At 34.3% G+C, this 27,104-nt stretch overlaps 1 protein-coding gene across 1 annotated transcript in view; it reads left to right on the forward strand.

Moving 5' to 3' along the window:
- The window catches only part of ORC5 (origin recognition complex subunit 5), a 79,016-nt gene that overhangs the window by 6,672 nt on the left and 45,240 nt on the right, over positions 1-27,104 (forward strand). The window contains exons 3-8 of the mRNA XM_003782606.2: positions 670-870; positions 2,756-2,830; positions 5,463-5,574; positions 11,738-11,868; positions 20,139-20,187; positions 20,275-20,365. Coding sequence (XP_003782654.1) covers positions 670-870; positions 2,756-2,830; positions 5,463-5,574; positions 11,738-11,868; positions 20,139-20,187; positions 20,275-20,365 — 659 coding nt within the window. The remainder of the gene's footprint in view (positions 1-669; positions 871-2,755; positions 2,831-5,462; positions 5,575-11,737; positions 11,869-20,138; positions 20,188-20,274; positions 20,366-27,104) is intronic.

Genomic DNA, 27,104 nt, shown 5'->3' on the forward strand with positions numbered 1-27,104 from the left:
CCCGCCACAATGCCAGGCTATTTTTTGGTTGCAGCCGTCATTGTTGTTTTGGCAGGTCCGGGCTGGGGATTCGAACCCGCCACCTTAGGTGTACTGACTGGCGCCTTAGCCGGTTGAGCTATAGGCACCGAGCCGTGTTTGGGTTTCTTTATAAGAATACTTGAGAGGAAAATACATATTTGCTTTGAATAGCTATAAGAAACAAATGGCAAACTCAAAGAAATAGTTGAAGTGAGTTTAATGAAGGGCCTGTTTACAAAAGTTGAGGTCTTTACCACCCCAACTGTTATAAGAACCCAGCGAGCTCTGGCCTTAGAAGAGGGGCTGCCCACCTGGAGCTGTGACCTTTGATTGTATAGTGTATCCACTACCAAGCTGGCTCAGGTGGACCAGCTGAGGGGGTATAGGAATCAAGGGAATACATATCCAACTTTTCTCTCCTACCATTCTCCTTCTGTCTGCTGCTGGTTCTTCCCTGGCTTCTCCATCCAAAGCTAGAAAATTAGAGTCTAGTTGATTTAGACTGTAGCCGTCAACCTTTTGGGGCACAGGGCAAGTTGGAGAGTGGTGTGATACAGACTGAGAAAAGCAAGTGGAGAATAGCCAGCAGAACCATTATTGTATATGTGTTTTCTTTTTTATTTATACGTTTTTGGTTTTTGTTTTCAGCTCCCACATGTCTTTGTGAATTGTGTTGAATGCTTTACCTTGAAGTTGCTTTTGGAACAAATTTTGAACAAGTTAAATCATTTTAATTCTTCAGAGGATGCATTTTCTACTGAAATAAACTGTGAAACATTAAATGACTTTGTTCGCTTGTTTAAACAAGTAACTGAAGCTGAAAATCTCAAGGATCAGACTGTATATATTGTAAGTAGTTTAATTTTATTATATCATCTTTTATTTGAAAACTGATTGTTTATTACATCACTTTTTATATATTTGTTTTGAATTTGTTATGTACAGTGCTCTGCACAATGTGCTTTTGGGATACAAAAATGTATTACATGCATTCTTTATCCCAATAATGCATCAAGGATTATAACACATACACATGACTACATACAGTATGTGATAAATAGTAGCCATGAGAGTCTTCATCTCTTAGTTCTGAATACTGATATATTTATGGATGAGATGATGTTTTTAAAAATCCAGCAAAATGGCTTGGCGCCTGTGGCTCAAGTGGCAAAGCGCCAGCCGTGTACACCCAAGGTGGCGGGTTCGAATCCAGCCCGGGCCTGCCAAACAACAGTGATGGCTGCAACCAAAAAATAGCTGGGTGTTGTGGTGGATGCCTGTGGTCCCAGCTACTTGGGAGGCTGAGGCAGGAGACTCGCTTGAGCCCAGGAGTTGGAGGTTGCTGTGAGCTGTGATGCCTAGCACTCTACCCAGGGAGATAGCTTGAGGCTCTGTCTCCAAAAGAAAAAAAAAATCCAGCAAAATGGTAGAGGAGAAAAGTAGGTTGTGGTATAGAAGAAACAAGAATGGCTTTATGTCGAAGGTTTTGGGGTTGGAGGAGTGATTTATGAAAGTTCATGGTAATAGTGCCCTTACTTTTGTGTGCATTTAAAAATTTCAATAATAAAAAGTAAAAAACAAAGGTTAAACTAAATATTTTAGATAGCATTAAGACCTTGAATTTTTTTTATGGGCTATTGATGACTTCTTAAGACTTTTTTACATTTTTTAGTATGGAAATCTCAAACATATATAAAGTCAATAGTGTAATGTACCCATTATCCAGTTACAATAATTATTAACATGTGGTCAAACATATGACACCTGTATTCCATTCACTGTTCCCTGCATCATCTTTCCATAAATGCTTCACCACTTATCTCTAAAAGATAGAACCTTTTAAAAAACATAATCCCAATAACATTATCATTACACTGAACACAAATTTCATCTTTCTTAAAATCATTTATCCACTTAGTTAGTAAGGTTTATTATGCATTTACAAAGTTAAAGCAAGAAAAGTTCTATATGATGAAATTCAGAACTTGGATCAGAAAAACCTGTAATTTTAAGCACATGGTAGACATTTATCTTTTTTCAAAAAAATGCAAGTAAATAAATACAAATAAATAAAAAAGTGCAAATCTTGGCTTTATTTCTTATCTACTTAAGAAAATGTTCACAGGGCACCTTACGTCTTCAGTTTTTTGGTAGAATGCCCGTAAGATAAACCTTTGTCTTTCTATGCGTGTAAATAGCATTTTAAAAGTTAATTCAGTAGTTTTTGTTTTAACATGTAAAGTTCATGTTTTGAATTTTGCAGTGTACATGTATTATGTAAGTTATTTGTCTGAGTCTTATTTTGTGTTGCCAATAATAGAATACCATAGATTGGGTAATTCATAAAGAAAAGACTTATTTCTCACAGTTCTGGAGACTGGGAACTGCAAGATTGAAGAGTCTACATCTGATGAGGGCCTTCTTTCTCCTTCCATCGTGAAAGTAGAAGAGCAAGAGAGGGCAAGAGCAAGAGAGCAAGAGGAGGCTGAAAGCCCTTTTATAATAAAATCGCTCTCAATAACTAACTTACTCACTTGATCACAACATTAACCCATTCATGAGGGCAGAGTCCTCATGACCTAATCACCTCTTATGAGACCCTCGCCTTCCAACACTACTGCATTGGGGATTACGTTTCCATGAATTGTAGGGAAGAGATTCTAACCACAGCATTTTGTAAAAGACTTTGCAAATTGATTTTGATGCTGCACTTTTTGTTTTGTTTTGTTTTAAGGTTCTAGATAAAGCAGAGTATCTAAGAGATATGGAAGCAAATATTTTACCTGGGTTTCTTAGGTTACAAGAACTGGTAAGTAATGTATCAGAGTGGTTTTCCACACAACCTAATCAGTAGAGCATATTGTCAAATTTTTTCATTTGCCATCTGATAGGTAAGAATTAGTATTTTAGTATAATTTTAATTTGCATTTTATTAGGAAAGTACTTTTTTTCATAGTAAAAGCAATTTGTTATTGGATAATATTTATTCAATTATTTTAGCTTTTTATTTTTAATTGTGAAGTAACTAACCTCTTTCTATTAAAAGAACTTAGATGCTGATGAATAAATAGCAGTGGGCCAGGCTTTGAACTCTCAAAAAGATTTTTAAATTTCCTTTTTATTTCAGTAATCTAAGAAAAGAATGATATGGCTATTTTGGATTGTCTGGATTTCTGTCTTATGGCCACTCAATGTGAGAACTCAGCTTTGTATTAAGTCTTCACTTAACATGTTGATAGGTTCTTAGAAACTGCAACTTTAAGTGAACTTAAAGTACAGCAGATCTTTGAGTAATGTTGTTTCCTTCAACATCATATCATTATAACATTGAGGAAAAAAATCAATTTTGTTATATGTCCTTTCACTACTGTGATTGTCCTGGCCCAATGAGGAAAGAACAGGGCTGGACTTAACTGTGCATAAGTAAAAGCCAAATAATAATATCATGAAAAAAAAACAGGGTTTTGTAGTAGTTTGAATAAAGAAAATTGGTGAGAGAATTTAGTCTTCACTAATATATGTCAGTTAGTGAAGGAATACTTAACTCAGAAGCTTTGCTGTTTCTTGTTAGGACCATATTCACAAAGGGAGCAAAGATGTAGTTTAAGCAAAGCAGCACTATCATCATATTCAGTTAATAGTAATTTAAATTTTATGTGTTTTATAGTTTGTATTTGATTAAAAAATTTATTTTGGTTTTATAATTTTCTAAGTGCTTTGAGAACAACTAGTTTATAGTCACAGCCCACAGCAACCTCAAACTCTTGGGCTTAAGTGATTCTCTTGCCTCAGCCCCCCAAGTAGCTGGGACTACAGGTGCCCACCACAATGCCCAGCTATTTCTTGGACACTGTTGTTTGGCAGGCCCACCTGGCTTCAAACCACCAGTTCTGGTGTATGTGGCTGGCGCTCTAGCCGCTGAGCTACAAGTGCTGAGCCTCAGGCCAACTCCTTAAATTCACTTTAGTAACAGTTTAGGAAGGGAGATGTAGAGGACAGGAGAGTTGGTGGGCTCTTGTGGAGTTGGTGGACCTCATATAGTCTACCCTTTTCCAGTTTCATTAACTCTCCATATTTTATTACTGAAATCAGAGACCTTGCCTCTTTGAATAGATGTCTCCTACTTCCTTTTATTTATTTGTGGAGGTTTGTGTGTTTTGTTTGTTTTGTTCTGTTGGCATACCCTCATCCACTATTTTTCCTTGCTTGCATTGCTGCAGGACTCTCCATCTGGTATTCAGAGTGTGTTTTTGTCTTCTCACCAGTTTTCTTTATTAAAACTAATAAAGAACTTCACTAACTTTTCATGATATTATTATTTGGCTTTTACCATGTTTTTTCTCCTCATGCCCAGTAATATTGATCGTATGTCCCTTCACAATAGTTGCACTGTTTCAGCCTTTCACTGTTTCTTAGTTTCAATTATAGAAACAGAAGAAAATTGAAACATTTGTGGTAATCTCAGCTCTACCAGTAAAGAAATAAATTTAGGTGGGTGGTGCGTGTGGCTCAGTGAGTAGGGTGCCGGCCCCATATACTGAGGGTAGTGGGTTCAAACCCGGCCCTGGCCAAACTGCAACAAAAAAATAGCCAGGAGTTGTGGCGGGTGCCTGTAGTCCCAGCTACTCGGGAGGCTGAGGCAAGAAAATCAGCTAAGCCCAGGAGTTGGAGGTTGCTGTGAGCTGTGATGCAACAGCTCAACAGCTCAAAAAAAAGAAAGAAAAGTTTAGAGATTATTAAAAATTAGTGAATTTATAAGACAAAAAGCATTTGACATTTTTTTCTCTTTCTTAAAAATGCTGTTTTCTGCAGAATTTTTAAATCATTGAACTCAGCTGTCTTTGTTAATCAAAAGAATGTTTTTCTAAATAGTGAAAGCTAGTATATTCCTATAAGTTAGGAAATTTATCAGTGCATCAGTTTTACTCAATGATTTGTGTAGAAATAACCTTTAAAAAATCTTAAATTTTTCTAATAATGTACTATGGCATATCTTTCTTCAACTCTGTTCCCTTTTCTCTGGTTTGCTCTAGCTATTTTAATGATGGGAAATGCTGAGTTTTGCTTTTTTTGTTTGTTTGTTTATTTTTTGAAAGCTTATGATTTTTTTGAAAATTCTGATAGAAGTATTTTTGTCTTTAATTATTCAAACAAATGTCTTTCTTATTCTATAAAATAAGTCCTTGCATGACTGTCCTAGTATTCATGAGTAACTGGTGTCAATTAACCTACAAGTTTTATGGAAATTCCAAGTAATTATGTATGAAAATTTGCAAATGGATGAGCTCCTTGATTAGGTTTTCTAAATATGGTTTATTAATATGCAAATAATTTGTAATATGTTAGAACTTTGCAGGGTTTATTTGAAAGAAAAATCAAAATAACTGCTTTGATTAAGGTTTGTAAATGTAAAGTTACTTTTATTTTTCTTTCTTTTACAGACCAACAGAAATGTGACTGTTATCTTTCTCAGTGAAATTATTTGGGAAAAGTTTCGTCCAAATACTGGATGCTTTGAGCCATTTGTCTTATATTTCCCGGATTATAGCATAGGTAAATTTTAAAACATTGGTTTGGCAAATGATATCCAGTAAAATAGTTTTTATTGTTTGAAAGATTGTGCTAACATATTCAAATTGGAACACTTTGGTGTCTTACACTGTTGAGATTTGCTGCCAGTCTTTTACTTAAATGTTTATGTTTCTGCATTTATAAAATTTTTATTTTGGAACTGAGAGGGGTTATTCTCATATAATTACTAAATTTTTTTGAATGAGCAGTTCTCACATATTTGTTCTAATAGTTTTCATTTTTTAGTCAGCTTATTAAGATGTCTATATATCTTATACATCTATACAAGTAAGGATCAGACTAGATTGGCAAAGCATACTGAAATTGTATTGAAATCTTTATTTACCACATATTTAGGTTAAGTACCATGTTACTATAGAGAGGTAATACTTCTGATTCAAATATTGTAACTATGAAGCGTAAAGTGGTTAGCAAGCAATGAAAAAAAAACAGCATTCCATGATTGTGGCTGCCTTAACATTAAACTAATCAGTTATGAGCATTCATTGTTAAGATTAGCACATTTTTGCCTTTTTCACAAGAACAGTCAGATAACACTCCCTTGACTTAGCTATTAACTGAGATTTTTTAAAAAGCAACCCAAAATAGAAGAAGGGAGTCCTTATTTTCAATTATTTCTCCTCCATGAAGATCACCAAATGAAGAAAAAAGAGTAGGAGGAAAAGGAATAAATCAAAGGATTTCATTTAAAAAATTCCTTTGTACCTATGCATATCATCACCATTTTGTAGTTCAGTTTTTTCCATGAGCCATTTTAGGTTTAGGTTTCTGTTTATTTTTCAATATTTAAGTACTGAAAAAATTTAAGAAAATTATAAAAATGCTGGTTTTCTACATCTTAGTGAAGTTCAATAAAAGTATGATGTAATTAGAGAATTTGATTACAAATTCTGAAAGTAAAGATACAAAGCAGCATACTAGACAGTTTGAGGACAAAATTAACATGGTCTTAGTAATTTTAAAGAGGGTAGAATAATAGATTTTTGAAAAGTATGTAATGGAGCCAAGTTGAATCTGATTATTACACATCAAGTTTATTTTGAGCAAAAACTCTGTAAGCAGACAGAAAGCTATTTGAAAAGGGAACATGAATTGCTAAGCTGAAAATTATTATGGTTGGGTAAGTAAGCATAGAACTAGGACAGAGGGATTATCGTAATGATTAATGTCATCTATTAGTAATAACTTGATGCATATGTCATCTTCAGGAATATGATGTCTGATGTTAAGGATACCTCTCTTAGCTAGCAGTTATGGCTAGGGACCCAATGTGGAATTTTGGTTTTCTGGTCTTTATCATGTGCAGACTACTTGTCTTTTGATGATGCATTTTTTTTTTTTCCTTCAGAGAGGTTATAATGCACTTGATCTGGTTTTTGGTTTAGTTATTTTATCAGTGAGGATAGGTTAAGTTATGCTCTGATAACTCTCTGAAATTTTTGTGACTTGAAATTCCCTACCTTATGACCTTTGTACTATTTTTGTCCTGCATTTTACTTTTACATTTATTATAATCCCTTACTACTACTTAGTATAAACCCCGCAGTATTACTATTCTGGATTTAAAGAAATAAAAAGATCAGAAAGAAAATATCTTTTATTGTTTATCCTGCTTGGGATTTGTTGAGCATCTTGAATCTGTGGATGTATATTTTCATCAATTTTGGAAAAATTTCAGCCATTGTTTCTTGAAGTATTTTGCCTGCCCCCTCACCTTCTTCTTTTTTTCATGTGTAATGGACTGTATTATAAGTATGCTAAACCCCCTGATATTGCCCCACTGAAAGTATTTAAATTTAAAATGTTTTTTTTCCCGTGTCTTATTTGGGATACTTTTTGTTTATATGTCTGTAAGTTTGCTGACTTTTTTTCTACAAATGTCTAATCTGCAGTTAATCCTGTGAAATTTTTCATGATTGAACTCTGTGCTTTTGTTTTCCTTTATATCCTTAAGCCTATGATCATATTTATAATAGTTTAAATACTCCTGTCTACTAATTTTATTCTTTCATTTAGGGTTTGTTTTTACTAATTTTTCTCCATTTGGGGTATCCATTATACTTTTTTTTGTATCTAGTGATTTTTTTTATTGAATTGTAGACATTGGGTTTTTGTTGTTAGACTTTTTTCTGGTAAGCATTTATAATTACTTGTAGATACATTTGACCCTTTTGGGGTTATTTTTAAGTTTTTTAGAGAGAAGATTTAGAGTATCCTTTATTTCAGGGCTAATTTTGGTCCATTTCTAAGACATAGTCCAGTCATCCTCAAACTTTTTTAACAGGGGGCCAGTTCACTGCCCCTCAGACCGTTGGAGGGCCAGACTGCGGGCCCCAGGACTAGTTGGCTGCTAAGCAGGACAGACAGCGGTGGCAAAAACACCCGGCGGGCTGGATAAATGTCCTAAGTGGGCTGCATGTGGCCTATGGGCTGTAATTTGAGGACGCCTGATAGTCTTTCTGAAATCTCTACTGAATGCCCCATGTTTTCACATGGTCTCTGAATTCTGACTGGTGGCATGAATGATTCACAGTCCTGTGTGAGCTCTGGGAACTGTTTAACCTACAGGTTTCCAATAATTGTTTTCTCTTTTAAGATTGATTTTGTTTGGCTTTCTGGAGTTTTACTGTATACACGTACAGATTGGTGTTCAGCTAACACTTGAGGGGAAGCCCTGTGCAGATTTCTAGAGCTGTTTTTCTGCATAGCTCTTTCTTTTTGGGTACTCTGCTCTGCAAATTCTAGCTGCCTCAGCTCCCTTTACTCTCTTCTTTGTCTTCTTAACGTAGTGAAATTAATGAGCTCCTTTTAGAACTCTCCTGCACTATAGCCTTAAAATTACCTCTAGTTAGAAAGCCTGGGTAGTGGTAGGACTCAGTTCGTTTGCTTCCCTTTTTCACGGTTCTTTACTTCCTTGTTCTATGTCTGGTAATAGCTGTTTGCTATATTGTGTTTGGTTTTTAATTGTTCATATTACAAGAGAGTATTTCTGGATTCTTCTCTTTCACAACTGAAAGCAAAAAGTCCCTCTTTAAGTTAGGAACGGCTTTTCTGTGTGTGTTAGATGATACTTGGATAGCTAAATTTTAAGAAACCAGGAGACCAATCAAAAGGTTTTTTCTCTCCTTTATTTACTATCTGGTGATGCACTGTTTTCAGCTTTCTGGGTTTTTTCCCCATGAGTTTGGATATATAGACTTTTAGAGCTGGCATGATTTGCTTAATATTGAATTGTACTCTGAGATTTTTGTCTGTAGTATATTTAGCAAGCAGCTGGGCTACTTTTGTGGCAATGAAGTGAGAGATCTGATTTTTTTTTTTTTTTTTGAGACAGAGTCTCAGTATGTCGCCCTCGGTAGAGTACCATAGTGTTATAGCTTATAGCAACCTCAAATTCTTGGGCTCAAGCAATTCTCTTGCCTCAGCCTCCCAAGCAGCTGGGACTATAGGCACCTGCCTGGCAGTTTTTGTTGTAGTTGTCATTGTTGGTTAGCTGGCCTGGGTCAGGTTCAAACCTACCAACTTTGGTGTATGTGGCTGAAGCTGTAACCACTGTGCTACGGGCGCCAAGCTAGAAAGATCTGATTCTTGTAACACTCATCAGAGCTGAAATGGGCCGGTGGCACCATCTAATCAATATGGGATAATCTAATCAATTGTGGGATACTGAGGGCTACCTGTAAGGGATATTTAGGTAGAGATATTGATGAGGCACTCGGGAGTGCAGTCTGAGTTAGAGATGCAACCGTTTTCCAAATTTTTTTATCCATGCATTGGTAGACTATCTTTTTTGCCTATGAATGCTCTTTTGTCTGGTCATCTTATTCCTCCATCCCTCTTTCCGTTCATTTAGGGTTTTTGATGGTTTTTATATAGGGTATCCATAAAATTCATGGATTTAAAATAGTTGTAAAAAATAGTTGCAATTTAAAATAGTTGTAAAATTTAAATTGTATGTGAACTTTATGGACGCCCTGTATATAAGTATTTTCATTTCTAAGTTTTAAGTTACCTTTTAGAAATTCTCAGTATATCAGATATTTTCCCATGCACAGTTTAAAAACACTTAGTGATATTGTATGTAAAGTTTTCTGTCAGAATGAAAAGTAAATAGACTCCAAAGTCAAGTTTTGGCTTAGTGTATTTTTTTCTGTAGTTTCGATATAAAAATGCATATCCAACAGTAGTCTCCCATCTAGTGTCCCTTTGGATAATATACTAGATGTGAAACTCACCTTTGAAAATGGTTCTTTGTTAACTACTGCATTTAAAATATCCCTTTAATATAGTTATTTCTAAACTCCTGTTTGTAAATTCCCATTACTAATCTCTATATATTGTTTGATCTTATATCTGTCAGAAACAAGAGAGAAGTTAAAACTAATGAAAAATGTGGTGGTTAAAAATCCAAGAGGAATCTTAAAAGAAAATTGACAAGATCAGAACATTCTATAATTATTGCCAAAGTTACTTGAACCTTGTAGAACTAGGTTTAAAGTATTATACTAGTCCTATGGAAAGAGCTCTTAATTGAGAAGTGTAGAGAAACCATTGCACCAAGAAGTCAGAGGATATTCCAATTATGAATGAAAATGACTAATTGAGTCATATATCATGGGTGGGAAATTTTAGATAATACACATACATAATTGTTTCTCTTTAATTTTAACTGTGCTTCTACTGTGTTTCCACCAGCATAAACTATAAGGGTAGGACTCTGGTATTATATATAAAGACATATAAATATCTGATATTTTATATATAAAGAGTTTGAGATAGAATAGAAGAGAAAGATACCAAAGTTATAGGATGAAAACATGGTTTATAAATGGGGAATGACAAAGTAAGGATTGGAATCACGTGATTATTATCATAAAAAATTTAGAATTCATTTCATAAAAATGAAGAGTATGTGCTGATTTGGTGGCAGTTTATATACTACCCTCCTCTCCTATTTTTTCTACTTAATATGCAGAAAAATGAACTGCAATCTATGTTATTTTCCACTCTTGATACTGATTTTGCCAGGGATAAATTTCTTAAGATTTTCTTTAGATGTCATTATAGTTGCCTTAACCAGTATTTAATAATTCTGTTTTAGAACATTTTAACTTTAGTTTCAAAGTTTGTATTACTTTTTCTGAATTGTTTCTATTCAAAACACTTCTGACACCAAATGTTTCGTTATTTTTCCTCCACCCAATGACCAGTTTTCCAGTTGCCCAGACCCAAGTGGATGTCCTGTAATCAATTGAATTCTTCCCTACCAGGACTTAGTGCAGACCCCACAGATTAAAGGCTTAGTCCCACAAGATTGTTTCCACTTCAGATGACAGTCTAAGTCCTAGTTCCTACCTGTACTTCTAAAAATTGGCTGTAAATTGGGCGTTCCCATGACCCCTCCTGAGTTTTAGTAATTTGTAGAATGACTCACAGAGCTCAGGAAAGTGCTTTACTTAATTATTGTCTGTTTATTATAAAGGATATTATAAAGGGTACAAATGAATAGCCAGATGAAGAGACATAGAGGGCAGAGTACAGAGAGGTCCTAAGCATGAGAGGAGCTTCTGTCCTGTGGAATTAGGATGTGCTACCCTCCCAGCAGCACATGGATGCATTTACCAACCTGGAAGCTCTTTGAACTCTATCTTTTAGGATTTTTTATGGAGGTTCCAGTATATAACCATGATTGATTAGCTATGCAGTCTTTGACCATTGGCGATGAGGAAATGAGGCCTCTAAATCAGATGGTGGTCCCTCTGGCAACTAGTCTTCATCCTGAAGCTATCTAGGGGCCCACCAAGAGTCACCTCATTAGTTTAAATTCTGGATATGTTTGAAAGGGGCTTATGAATAACAAAAGATGCTCTTCCCACCTCTCTTCATTCAAGAAATTCCAAGGGTTGTAGAAGCTCTATGCCTGGGACCCAGGCAAAGAGCAAATATATATTTCTCATTATATCACAAAATCATACTTTTCTATTCTAATCTCGTAACAGTTTTATTATTCCTTAATTATTGCTGAGCCTGGATATTTTTTTTTAGATCTTCGTTATAAAATTTTATAAGGTATGATTAGGGTGCTATGTTCATCATTATACATTATTTTGTGTCCTGTGAACAGGGAACCTTCAAAAGATCCTGTCCCATGATCATCCTCCAGAGTATTCATCTGACTTCTATGCTGCCTACATTAATATTCTCCTTGGGGTTTTCTACACAGTTTGTCGGGATTTGAAAGAACTCAGACATCTGGTGAGCGAGCACTTTGCTTTGAAAAATGTATATCTTAACATATACAATATGTATCTTAATATTTTTCCGTGTAGAAATTGTGTAAATTTAGGCTCAAAGGCAAAAATTTGTATTCTGGAAATTTAGATACAGCCTTTGGAGGCCAACATAGCATAAGGAAGTAGGTATCTGTGAGTTAGTATAAACTTTGACATGGTTAGAAAACCTTCATCTTTAGTCATGTCTTTTCACTATTCATTAGTATTGTAGCTTTCCGCCCCTTTTTGTTTTCTTTAATTGCAGGAAATGTAGAATTCCATTATTATCAAAATGAAGAATAACAGAAAGATATAAAATCACAGGCAGTTTTATGACTATTTTTTAATTTTTTAGTAACAGATATCTTTCAGGCCTTTGTATGTATTGGGGTCTAGAATCTGTATGAACTTTAGTATGGTCAGAAGCTTCAATTACAGGTCTTACTATTTGCCATTTCCTTGGGTTAGTAATCTTGGTATAAAAGGTTCTGTAAAAAAAGTTGTTTGTTTTTTGAGACAAAGTCTTACTTTCCCTGTGTAGAGTGCTGTAGTGTCATAGCTCACAGCAACCTCAAACTGTTGGGCTTAAATGATTTTCTGGCCTCAGCCTCCCTATAACTGGGACTATAGGCCTAAGCTACCATGCCAGGCTAATTTTTCTATTTTCAGTAAGAGACAGGGCCTCAGATTCCCAGAGTGCTAGGATTATAGTTGTGAGCCACCACTCCTGGCCTAACTTTTTTTTTTTTTAAATGGAAAAGCTGTTTATATTTCACAGACATTTTAGAAAATGATTTGTGGTGTTTTTTTGGTTTTTTTTACATTTTTTCTTTAATTGTGGGTATAGGAAAGAAAGGAGACAAGAATGTCTGGTTTCCTTTTTAGAAATCTTAAGTTAATACTTAATGTTTTATCTGCTTAGTAATGTATCTGAGGTTGGAAAACAGTTACTTTCAAAGTAACGGATTTTATATTAGCACATTTGCTTTGTTCTTTACTCTGAAAAAATATTACTTAAAAGAGATTCAGTGTGTGTTTGAATATGTTTTTAAGACAGAGCATAGAAGGTAAAATTATGCTCACATTTATTATATTTCTAGAGGTTTTAGATTTCAGGGAGCTACTGATTTACGTGTAGATTTCAAGCATCTTCTCACTTAGGAAAAAACAAAGAATAAGCTCAAACTCATCACTAATATCCCTCCAGAAGATGACTGTTTTGGGATTCCTGGGACCCAAGAGAAGTGATAACAGAAGGGGCTTAAGAGAGAAGAGCATTAGTACAAGGCCACCTGGGTGAGATGGAGTTCTCCTCTCTTCCCTGGGAAATAACTTGCAGTTATCACTCTTTAGTACTGAAATCCTGTGGCAATCAGTGCTGGCAGCCATCTCTAAGTAGATTATAAAGTACAAGAAGGAAAAATTAATTAGGAAAAATATTTCTAGGAGAAGAAAATGTAAAGAGAAAAAGTACATATTTGAATATGACATTTTCAGAAATCTTTTGTGTTTCATTGACACATGGTTTTATTTTTAAGGTGGGGTTATAATTTTTTAACATGTTCATAAATGTGAAGTACAGTTTAAGTCTTTACTATTACTGGTAATACTGATTAACATAAGAAAGATCTTTAAGCATCAGTGAAAAACAGCATAATGTTCTTATTTCTCTCCCTATTTAGAACATATGTATAAGAATAAAGATATTTATTTTCCTTTTTTTCTTCAAATGGATACTGTTATTTTGAAGTTTGTAAATGGCATATTTCATCTAAGTTTATCAAATCAGATACAAAAAAATTCTTTTCAGGGATCCCTCCTGTGTATGTTTTAAATTTGCTTAAGGAGTTGGTGATTTCTGTAATAATTTTTTGGAGGATAGCTCTGTAGGTCACACAAACAGGAGAAATTAAAGCACAACTTTATAAATATTCATTTAGATTTGTTTTATGTAACAATCCTTATTGTAGTCCTATATAGTAATTATAATTTTAAAAAGGCAAATTGAAGAAGTTTTTATATTAATATAAATATCAAATAGAATAGTTCATTTGCTGAATTTTGGATAGTTTCACATGATTTTTTTTAACATTAGTCACAAATTAAATTTACTATTTTCAAACTCTTTTTCCTCCAAATATCAAAGTTTCTTAGAAATTATTCAGAGATGAATGAATTGCTTAGCTAGAGTTAAGCAGCTTTTCAGGTATATTGTCAAGTTTCTAAAGCCTGCTTTTTGTTGTTTTGTTTCATTTGGCCCTGTAGCTAGTAGCAGTAACTAGTAGCTTAATGACTAGGAAGAGGGTGCCAAAATAAAGTCTTAAGTAGTAGAATGAAGAGAGGACTTAGTATTAAAACAGCTGTGCTTCTAGTTATAATGGGAAAAAAATGTTTTTAATTTAATTAAAAAAATTAAATTGCTCTGCTGTGTACTAGCTGTCTTATATTCAGTATGGCATTTAATCTTCTGTATTTCTGTTTCTCCATTCTAAAGTGGGACCGAGAATATATACCTCAGATGATTTTAAGCATATAAAATGATATGCTCTGCATTAAAGTGCTTGTAAGCAATAAATTTCTGTAAAGATGTTACTGATAACACTAATTCATTTGAATATTCTTCTTTTGAAATACAAATAATTTCTGGAATCATCACTTTGTGAACTTTAGTTAAGTAATACAGCTGCATTTCATATGATCAAGATCTAGCCATTCTAAGGGTGTAGAAGTTTTGATCTCAGTTTAGAGCCTAGGGCTAGGTGAATGGCTCCTTGGATGTTTGAAGAGTAAGATAAGCCAGCACTGGGCAGCAGGACAGTGGAGGAAGCTGGTACAACATGCGGATAGAGTTCTGCTACCTCACACATAACTCAGGCATCTGACCTGCTGTAACTGGAATCTCTCTGCTGAGTCCTTGGTGTTGGAGATTGAGGAATGAATTCATGGACCACTGTGACTGCAAAGGATAGATTTTACTTGATAGATAAGAGGGGAGAAGGAAGATAAAGCCTTTGAGGTAGCAGAGGGGATTCTGGAGCAGGTAGCCCATTTGGGCCTCTGTCTGGGGTTCTATATGCTCCTGTGGGCAGGAGGGGTTTGGAGAGATGGAATATATGTCTAAAATATGTTACAAGCATTTGGCACCAGGGGCCTGTGGGCAGAAGCTAATTTAAAAACTACCTTTATGTAGGAATGTGGTTTTGTTTAGGGTGTGCCACTCTCTGGGAATGGCAATTTAGATGGAACATTTGATCAAGCTGGTTTTCATGAGCCTGGTTGGCCCCAGAGAATGTAGTCTGTGTTCAAGCTGGCTTGTGAGCCTGCTTAGGCTTAGAAAGTGGGGTCTGTATGCAGCCTCCTTAAGGTTGAGTGAAGATACAGGACCTCTTCACTTAGGGGGAAGTGTATCAATGCAGTGGACCAACCCAGCCTAATATCTGACTACTTCACAGTATTATGGCATTCTCAAATCTCAAATTCTGTAACAGAATTTTTTAAACAATTTTTTTTGATAAGGAAGAGATTGTCACAGTTCTAAAATGGTTGTAAATCTGATCTCTAGTTATCAGTAGGTTCATAAAGACGGTATCACTAATGTGTTTCCATACTGGTTATTTTATTTACCATATTGTTATATGATAGAGAAAAATGTAGTGAGAGAAATGAATAAGATTATAAAATTTTGTGAAGAAGAAATCATAAAATCTGGCTCTGGAGCATGTGCTCATAAGTACTAAACCAGATCTCTTAATAGCCAGCCTTTATTGAGCATTTATTGTGTGCTGGGCACTGTTTTAACCCTTTTGACAATATTAATTCTTATAACAATTCTATGAAGGAAGTAATATTACATGTTTTCATTTTACAAATGAAGAAACATGAGTTCTTTCATTTGCTAGCTGTGTGATCGTGGGGAAATCACTTAACCATTTGAATTTGAGTTTTCTCATCTGTTATGCAGGTATAATACTTACCTCAAAGGACTCCTGTGTAGCTAAGAAGGAGTACACGTAACATGCCTGATCCCTGTTGTGGATCAGTTAATTTTAATTCCTTTTCTTCCTTTGCTGAGCAAAAGTTCATGGACGTAAAAACATGTGTTAAGATCTTACTATCTCCAAGATTATAAAATAGAGCCTAGTATGGGGACTGCTAATATCTGCTGCAGCTTCATACTATACATTAAAGAAATGAGAGGTTTGAGGGGTGATCTGGCAGAACAGCTATCACTCCATTTGTTGCTAGATTTGCTTTGTCAGATGTCATAAAATGGGGGTTAATGGGTGTTTTCTACTACTTTCTTATATCTTTGATTACTTTATGGATGAGGATAACTTTTCCGCATAGACAAGAGCTATTGGTTAAGGGTACTTCAAGAAGAACAAGTCTTTAATCAATGTAGTTAGGTTTATTTTTCTTTTCTTTTTCTTTAACTTTTGGATTAAAGTATAGCATACATAAAGAAAAACACACACAGACCATAAATGTATTCTTCAATAAATTAATCACAAAATGAAAATGTATGTATAAATGTAATCATTGTAAAAAGTAGAAAATCACCAGCATTCCATGAGCCCACTTCATGCTTTCTCTCAATCTCTACTTCTTTTCTTCCCAGATCACTCTTCTGATTTTTAATATCAGATTAGTTTTATTGTTTTGAACTTTATGTAACGTAAATGTAAACATACAGTATATGTTCTTTTTTATCTGTCTGCACTTTTGCTCAACGTTTCATTTGAGGGCATTCATGTTCAGTGTAGCTGTGGTATACTCTGAGAAGTCACATAGTCGTCTTCAAACGTGGAATAAGCCCACGTGAGTATTTAACACCTTTCCCAGGTACTTTTTGAATAGTTAATTTATTTCTGGCCTTTAATTCTTTTTGTATCATAGGTGTATTTGTTGGTACTGATGGTTCATAGTTTGCTTTAATTATTTTATTAGATATAGTAATTCCAGGATAATGAACATATTGAATAGTTTAAATTTTGGAAGCAATTTCTAATTTATAGGAAAATTGCAAATACACTAAAAAGAGCTTTCCCACCTTTTTTCTCAAACCATTTGAGAGTAAGTTTGTGATCTGATATCCCTTTATCTCTAAATACTTTAGTGTGCATTTTCTACAAAAGCATTCTTCTATATAACCACAGTACAATAGTCAGAATCAGAAAATTTGTTTTATTACTACAATCTGGTCCTCAGAGTCTGTTCAGGATTTGCCACTTGTCCCAGTGATGTCTTTTCAGAGCAAAAGAATTGAGTGTAGAATCACACACTGCATTTAGTTGTCATGTCTCTTGAATTTTCTTTTATCGGGAACAGTCCTCATTTGACTTTCCTGACCTTGAGACCTTTGAAGAGTACAGGCCAGTTTGTAGGATCTCCCTCAGTTGCATTTGTTTAATGTTTCCTGAGGATTAGATTTAGGGTATGCATATGACAGGAGCATCACAGAAATGTGCTGTGTTCTTGTTGCATCCTTTTAGGTGGCATAGCATTTCAGTTTATCCCATTATTGATCATTATCCCATTTCGATGTTTTAAGTAAGGTGATATCTTTTTTCCTTTGAAATTAGTATGTATTGGTGGTGAAGTACTTTAAGACTTTGTAAATACCTCCTTCTTTGTCAGAATTTCAGCTTATTTATTTTTTCATATCAGCCTGGCTTCAGGATTGATTATCAGGGCAAGTCTGACTTAAGCTCATGATTCTTTTGACATCTGAGGTTTCTCTGGCACATCGCAGAAGGAGATTTATAAAATGGGGACAATAGTAAGCCTACTTCATAGGATCCTTTGGAGGATTAAATAAGTTAACACATGTTGAGCACCAGACTAGTAAGATCTAGCACAAAGTCCTCATTGATTAATGAAAATTCTTCTAAGTTAACTTTAATGCAAATGTTCTCAGTTCTGATTTTTGTTTCTACAGTATATAGGAAATACAGTGTAGATGGTCCAAAAAAGCCAAACAATTCAGAAATTATGTTTACTTGGTTTTGCTGTTTATTTTCTTATTTATACTCTAATGTTTATAGTAGTTTTTCATTACTGCATAAGAAATCATGCCAAATTTGGCACCTTAAAACAATACACGTTTATTAGCCCACAGTTCTATAGGTCAGAAGTCCAGACACTGTGTTGCTGAGTTCTCTGCTTAGGGTATAACAAGGCTGAAATCAAAGTTTTAGTTTGAGTGAATGCTCCTTTGCAAGCTCTGTGGGAAAATTGCTTTTATGGCTCAAGGGGGTAGGGCACTGGCCCCATATGCTGGAGGTGGCGGGTTCAAACCCAGCCCTGGTCAAACCCCCCCCCAAAAAAGAAAGTTAGCTGAAATAAAAAATTTCCTCATCTTACTCCTTCATCTCTACATGTAATATTAGTAGAATTTGGAGGATTTTTCTGCTTTAAATTACTGCTTTATATGAAATAAAATAGGAAAAAATGATTTTTATGATTTCATTTTTATGTTTTAATGAAGAGGCAAAAATGATTTTGTTCTTTGGTATCCTCTTAATTTGATGTTACATAGTTACACTATAGTTTCACTATGTTTAATCTGCCCACAGGCACACAGAGTTTTACACTATGTAAAAGATTTATTTATGTCTTTTCTCTAGGCCTCATTGAATTATTTTGACATGAAATACTTGGGACCAAATTAATATTAATAAATAGCATAAGTATATTCTTGTCAATTTGCTTAAACTATCTTGAAGTAGAATTCCAGTATTATTCGTAAAAAAACACTAAGTAGTTAAGATTATTTAGTGCTGCTTAGACTTAGAATTTCTCAAGACATTGCTAAAACGTAGACTCCTGGGTTTCGTCCTCAGAGATTCTGATTGAGGAGTGCCTGGGATGGTGCTAAGAACTTGCTAACAATCTCAGGTAGTGCATCCGAGCCAAATACTTTCAGTAGTAATGAACTAGATGATATTTACTTCACAAGAATATTCAAACCTTGGAAAACAACAATTAATTCTTTGGACTTGAGGGTTTTTTATTAAATTTAATTTAATTTTATTATTTTTTTGTTGTTGTTGCAATTTTGGCCAGGGCTGGATTTGAACCTGCTACCCTCGGTATATGGGACCAGTGCCCTACTCCCTGAGCCACAGGCCAAAACAGGCTCCCTGAACCAAAAACATTTATTAAATGTTTTATGGTTCTATGTGATAGAATCATGACCTAAAAGTGAAATTATGCTTTGTTATTATACAGAAATTTAAATTTTTCCCTTGCATGTTTGAGAATTTGAGTCTATAAAACAAACTGATAATAGATTAACAGAAGAAAAAGGGCATACAAGTGTATTAACATGCATTTGGGCATGGAAATCATATAGTCTGTGGCTCAAAGCAGTGGTGGTGGTAAGAGTTAGGAATGGTCCAATGGTTGAAGTTTGTACACCATCCTGACCTTACATAAAGAAGGACTTGGAGCATGGCAAAACAGGTTATGGGATGAGAGTTGAAGAAGGGCCTTTTATGCCAGCGAAATCTCACAGGCAGCGGCTCTAAGGAAGAATAAATGGCAGCCTGTGAGACCTTCAAAGATGACAGACTCTGGTCTTTATCCTGTGAATTCATCTCTCTTAGATCCAAGAGGGGAGGGTATTCAGAGAAAACCTCTTTGTATCTGCTTCTTTTTTTTTCACTTAATTTCTTCTATAGATGCAAATCTTTTCCACAAAAGACAGCTTTTCAGAGCTATTCTTGTGTTTGTAACTACTCTGAATATAGGTGTAAATAAGTATATTTTGGGTGAAGGACTTTGGTCTCCTCATTGTATTATTTTATATCTAGATGCTAATAATAGAGAGAATGTAACCAATTAAAGAATATTTTGTATTTTGTACTCCATGATTGATGTTTTTGCTATTCTAATATTATAGTGATAAGCTATAATTACATTTTTTTCATATAATTACATTTTTTAAGACATAGGATCTCTCTATATTGTCTGGGCTGGAGTGTGGTAGCTCATCACAGGCATGGTTATAGCTTACTACAGCCTTGAATTTGGGGGCTTAAGTGATCCTCCTGCCTCAGCCTCCTAAGTAGCTAGGACTACAGGAGCATGTAGTCCTAGCATGTAGCCACCATACCCAACTCATATATTACATTTTATTTGAGCAGTTGCATTTAAATAAAATTGCTTGAATTGTAATTAAAAATTCTACTTGAAAAATAAATTTCTACTTGTGATAATTGAGTGCTTTTTCCCTCTTCTCTTTACTTACAGGCAGTACTTAATTTTCCTAAATATTGCGAACCTGTGGTTAAAGGAGAAGGTAACCATGTAATTTTACTTAACAATATTTTTTTGGGAAAAATTTTTATATGATATAAATTGTTGAAATTTTCTTCCCCTACGGTAGCAAGTGAACGTGATACTCGCAAACTGTGGAGAAATATTGAACCTCATTTGAAGAAAGCCATGCAAACTGTTTATCTCAGGGAAATATCAAGGTAATTTTCTCTCTCTTTAGTATGTATGTACTTTTTCTATATCTTTATTTGGGATGTTTATTCTGTTAACTTAAAAGAGAGAGGCTCTCTTAAAGAATATGTTTATTCAGAAATGGGCATTGCAATGAGAATACATATGCCATGATAAACTATGTGCATATCCAGGAGGTAAAGGAGACAAAGGTTTTTAAAGGAAACAGGACGAGGAATGTATAATTATTTTGAGATAGTTATCCTTGGCTGTAAGAATCAATAAGAAGGTGGTACCAGTCTGAAGTTAGACAAACAGTGGCAGGGCAGATGTTCTCACAGAAATATTTTGTGTGTGTGTGTGTGTAGGATTGTGATGGCATTTGTGGAAGGTTGAGGCTTTTGCAGTCTTCTGTGATAGTTCTTGTTATCAGGCCTTGTACATGAGAACCGTCCCATCATGCCTTCCCTGGCTCTGACTGTCCGGGTTTTTAACACGTGACTCTATTTTTATTTCAACAACTTTTACATTTTCTTCTTATGATCAAGATCTTTCTCCAGAAGAATTGCTCATTAATTATCCTATAGTTAGGTTTTTGTTATCTCTTGGTGCTAGGATGGAACTGTTCTGGATTGTTGGTCTGGTTGCATGTTGGAAGGAACGAATGGTGGCTAGGAGTGAAGTACAATTTTATTTTGGCTATCATGGCAGAGTGCTGGGCCAGCATTGTTCTGTGATGACTTGTACTTCTGCATAAATTTAATAGGTAACAGGTGCAAAGTTTAAAAGGAAAATACAAAGTAGGGTGGTGCCTGTGGCTCAAAGGAGTAGGGCACCGTCCCCATATGCCAGAGGTGACAAGTTCAAACCCAGCCCCAGCCACAAAAAAAAGAAAATACAAAGTAAAATTTATAGTAATATGATAGTCCCAGTTTGCATAATGCTTTTGGTTCATTAATACAGGCTTAAAGGCAACCAATTAAATAAATAAAATGATCATAGAAAATTAGGTGATACTTCTTTTAACCATGCGGACAGTTTTCTTATTGTATATATGGCTCTCAACTTCTCCAGAAGAATTTATCCAGGTAAAACATGTAGTATATTAGGAGTAGCACAGATATTTTCTTATTTAACCAATAGATTAACATAGAGTAATTTTATCATCTAGTATCCCATGATTGGGTTGAATTGAAACAGAAAGTGAGCAATAGATGTGTTGGGGGTATTGCAAAGTTACCCACTAGGTAGCCTAAAGAATCTTTTAGGTCAGGCTTTATTGAGTTCCTAGGAGAAGCTACTGATTGTGAAATTTTAATTATACCATTATCCCGTCAAGTAAGATAGGATATGAGGAGATAAGAGTTTCATTTTAATATGGTGTCTTGTTCTGACATTTTAGGAAAAGCTGTCTATAGCATGAACCTGTCAAGTTCTCATTCTGATATATGATTGAATGTCAGTGGTTATGGCATTGGGTGGTTTCTGTGTGGCCCATATTATCAGGCAAGAGATCTGTTCCTTAAAATTTGTTGTTTGTAGAACTTTAGGAACAGTAGTTCCCATTTTCAGTAATTTTAGGAAAGAAAGTTGAATTGTAAGAACTTACAAGAATTAAGGATCTAGTCTAGTCCATAGGTAGATATTTAATAATAATAACTGGAATATAATGTGTAGGGCTACAATGTAATAGCTACAATCTAGTATTATATCTTTTCTTTAGAAACATAACTTTTTCCTTCTACATTGATCACATAGCAATCTTGAGTTTAGGAAGCCAAACTAAAGCAGGTTTTACCTGCAGTCCTGAAGTTCCCGGGCCTGCCACAAAGTGATAATAGTTACTTAATACAAGGCTTGGAGTCTTTGAAATGAATCAGTTGTGCACATTTCAAATATGATATTCTAGTCAAAGCCTTGGTAATCTAACCAGTGTCTCCAATTGAACGTTGTTATAAAGAGAGAGCAAATTCTTATTGAACTTACGTAAATGACCATATTGCTAAATAAATAAATAAGAAAACTCATGAGTAGTCTCTGAATTTTGGAAGAATCAAATACGGGAGGGGGGAAGCAAAGGTTTTTCACCCTTGTTCACAAATGTATACTATATCAAATTGCTGTAAACTGTAGATAGCTTTAAGAGAGGAAATTTTTTTAAATCTTAAAATTAAAACCTTTTAAGAACAGTGTTTAAAATAAAAGTCATGAAAACAATATGAGTTATTCAATCTCAAGTAATTAATTTTTGTTGTTTTATCTTGGTTTACGGTTTTATGAACCTATCAATTTATTGGAGTTCTGAAAATTTTTTATGTAGTCCATTGATGATAAAGTTGTTAGAAACCTATATTAAGAGTACTTGTTAGAGTCTTTCTTCATGAATCTGATTACATATGCTTTTAGAGAAAAATCCAAACCATAACTGTGGATAACAGAAATTTAAAATAGCCACTGTTAAAAAAGCTTACCATAACCAGAAATTGACAAGGAAATTTTACTTTTTTTGTGGTATATAACATAATAACCAGAATTATGACTTGACATATTAATTTCTAGAGTTTTATGCAATTTTGAAGCATTCGTATCTATAGTATTCCCACAAATGTAACAGAAGATCTAGTTTTTAATAAGCCTAATCATTTACTGTCTCTACAAGACGAAAAATACATCCTTTGCGATTTATCAGAGGCCCAACTGGAAAATTCCAAAGTTAATTCTAGGTAAAAAAAAAAAAAAAAGAAAATTAATTTAGAATTTTGATATTGGGGAATTTTGTCTAAGATGTCAAAATATTTAAAGCACCTGATCAAAAATTTACATTTATTTTAGCAATTATTTTTCAGTATTTATCTTAATTAGAAATGATCCAGATATTTATTGAATATTGTTACCTAATTTAATATAACCTTAATATTTTTGAAATTATGGCATAAATATTTATTTACAAATACTTGTCATTTACATTTACCTTATTCATTTATTTTTAACAATTATAACTAGATAACTTGTGAAAACTGAGATATTAGATAAGATTTATCATTTGTTCAGGCTGTTTTCACATTAATCCTTTTTATAGCTGTGAATATCAGCTGTTTACCTAAGTAAGAAACATAAGATAAGTATATGAATATTTTGCCAGTAACTCAGAAGCAGCAGCAGCAGCTGTACTCTTATTTATCAAAAAGTTACACAAGGAAAGATCATTTTGTTACTAGGGTGGATTTATTTGAGTTAAACTTTGACAAAAACATCTAGTTAAAGGTAAATGTAAAACTGTCTGCCAGTAAACCCATCCAAAAATGTATGCTTACAGTTGTTAAGACATTCCTATTTATATTTAATGAGCAAGTTTGAAATCAGATTGTTTATAAAAATTTAGTAGTATTTAAGTCATATGAACTAAAAGACTTTTGAATTAATTACTATATATTTTAACAATTTTTATGAGTACTCCCTTATTTAAGCCAATCTGAATTGAATTCCTTAACAGCATTTCTGGCTGACTATGCCAGATTTTACCATGTGGACGTAATATAACAACAGAGACCCTATAGCTTTCATTTTAGAATTTTATTCATGAATAGTAGAACATAATAATATTAACTACCACATTATAAAAGGATAGTTAGATCCAAATTGCCTTTCTAGAAAAAGAGAACTTGTTCACATGGCTATATTTTATTTGCCCTGATAGGCAATTTATGAAGACTGTGGATCAAAATTTGGGGTAAAGCAGTTTTCATAGCAGTTTCATTTACCAAAAACAAACAAAAAAAACACACACACACAAAAAAACCCAAACTCTTTTTAGCCCTTAGTTTCAAATGAGTTTAAATATTCAAATGTTTATATTTTAGCTAAGACTAGCTGAATTGTATTATAAAATCAGAATCTCCAAGTGGCCTTGTATTAGTAACAAATCTACTTATTTAACTTTTGTTTGTTGGGCTGGTTTGCTTGGTTAGTCAGTATAGATGAAAAAGCATTTTAACAGGGTTTTTGAAAATTCTTTTTCTTGCCTGGTGAGGTAGCTTGTGCCTATAATCCTAGTACTCTAGGAGGCCGAGGCAGATGGATTGCTTTGAGTTCAGGAGTTAGATATCGCAAAAGCAAGACCATATCTTTACCAAAAGCAGTAAAACTAGTCAGATGTTGTGGAGGACACCTGTAGCTCCAGATACTTGGGGAGGCTGAGGCAAGACAATTACTTGAGCTCAGGAGTTTGAGGTTGCTGTGAGCTATGATGATGCCAGGGCAACAGACTGAGACTCTATCTCAAAAAAAAGTAAATAAAATTCTTTCCTTTTTTTTTTTTTTTTCCTTTGTCTAGTCCTCTGCATGGCAGACAAAGCAGTTTTTAAGCCAAAAAGGTATTTTATATTATTCTGAGCTCTAGTTTTTGACCTGTTTGATCTAAGAGCCTTACCTTTATAAATATTTATCTAGTGATTTTTTATTTTAAAAGTATTAGTCCTTTAACTTTTCTATCAGGCTAAGTACTTGTAAGCCAGGCAAACCTAAATTTGCATTTCCAAAAGATGTCTAAGTTGATCATTTGCCATACAACTGTTTTAATTTGTAAAATCATTAATTTGAAAGCCTTTTAGGCTTTTTTCCCCTTTTTCTTTCTGTTTTGGCTAAGATGCCATAAGTAGTGAGTTTGTTTCAACATAAGCTGAAAAATTAGGTTTAAAAAATAAGGAAATTAGAAGGCTTTACATTTACTTCGTAGTTGGCTATAGTTTAACAAGTTTAGAGAGTTCAGATAATGGCCATTGAGCTCTGATTTCTTCTGTATATAATCTGTCAGTTTAAAAATGTGGAGGAGAATGAGCCATAACATAGCTGGCCAGAATCTTTGAAGGAAAGTTGTTTTGTCATGTATTTTAAAACTTAAGGATCCTATTCTATTTCTTAGTAATCTGTCAAGAGCAAGAACAAATTCTATAAGTTCTGTCAGACAATATTAGGGATTTGGACCAGTGTTTTAGATGGTGGCAACTGCCATTAGTGACTTTTAATTAGCTACCTTGTGTCTGCCATTTAGGACGTTTATTTTTGTTCTCAGAAGATTTTCATAAACAAGAAGGGAGAAGAGTTAAATCATTTATAGACACATGTGACTAAACCAAAATGAAACCAAGATAAGAATGTTCACAAAAAATTTTAAGCCAGGTGTACAGATCAAAAAAAATAATTAAGTCTGGCATATAGAATCAAAAGTGAATTTTCCAAAAAGACATGCTTCAAAGACAAAACATAAAGTCTGTAAAAACTAGAATACTTAAGCCAGTAGAACGCTTATCCTTACACCAGAAAAAGCTTCCTAGAAAAGACAAAATATAATCTTTTAATATCCCAGGAGGGGTGCAGGGTTCTTTATTATTTTGTCCTTATCCAAATTAGATCCTGAATAATGTCAAGAGCATCTACCAAAAAGGGAGATTCTCATTTGGCCTGAAGGAAAACTCACCAGGGCAGAAAAGGCAAGATTTGGAAGCAAAAAGCTCAAAGGACTCATGTGACTATTGTACACTGGTTCTAAGAATCACTGATTCCTTCCAAAGATGATTGTGCTTCCTTTCTTACTTCTGAGCCCAGATATGTCAACCTAAATAAAGAGAGGGGCTCTCTAAAGGACAGTTATCTTTATTCAAGAATCTCATGCTTTAGTAAACTTTGTATATTAGGAGAAGTAAAGAAAAGCAAAGGATTTTAAAGGAAAAATGAGGATTACATAATTGTTATGTCATAATTATCCTTGGCTACAAGAATCAATAACAAGGGTGACGCCAGTCTGAAGTTGGACAGAGAGTTGGTAGGCAACTCAAAAGAAAAAGTATGTTTCGTGTAAGGTTACTGTAGCCTCTGTGCAGAGTTATGGTTTTTCAGTCTTTTATGATACTTCTTGTTCTCAGGCATTTATGCACGAGAACCCTTCCTTCATGGCCTTCCCTAGCTTGATTTGTCCATGTTTTTGTGCTTTTATTTTTCCTATTTTTAAAAAAATTTCATAATATTATGGGGGTATAAATGTTTTGGTTACATAAATTGATTTTGTACAGTTTGAGTCAAAGTTATAAGTGATCCCATTACCCAGATAGTGTGCATTGTACTCATTAAGCGTGAGTTTACCCATGCCTTCCTTCCCATGCCTTCCTTCCCCTCCCAAGAATGGAAAAACAAACACCACATCTACTCACTATTAAATTGTCAGGACTTTTAACATGTGACTCTACTCTGACAACTTTTGCAGCTCTAATAAAGGGTATGTGTTACCCTTTACCTCCTTGACATTAGAGAAAAAGTTATGGAATTCTTGCAGATTTGGATCATTTCTTGGGAAGAATAAATAATTTTTAATCAATATGATACACAATTTGAAAAAAAGGCTTTTTATTCTTTTTAATCTGGAAAGCTACTGGAAAATTAGTGTTAGCTTTGTTTTTTGTATTTACATTAGATGTTTGAATGGCATGATGGAAATTCGATTATAAAACAAATGTTAAAGTCTTTGTAAATCTGCATTTGTTTCTTACTAAAATTTCATAGCAGTGGGCAGCACCTATTGCTCAGTGGGTAGAGCGTCAGCCCCATATACCGAAGCTGACGAGTTTGGACCTGGCCCTGGCCAAACTGCAACAAAAAATAGCTGGGCATTGTGGTGGATGCCCATAGTCCCAGCTACTTGGGAGGCTGAGGCAAGAGAATTGCCTAAGCCCAGGACTTGGAGGTTGCTGTGAGCTGTGACATCATGGCACTCTA

The sequence above is a fragment of the Otolemur garnettii genome, unplaced genomic scaffold, assembly GCF_000181295.1.
Source record: "Otolemur garnettii isolate 467f Iridium unplaced genomic scaffold, OtoGar3 scaffold00005, whole genome shotgun sequence".
Taxonomy (NCBI): Eukaryota; Metazoa; Chordata; class Mammalia; order Primates; family Galagidae; genus Otolemur; species Otolemur garnettii.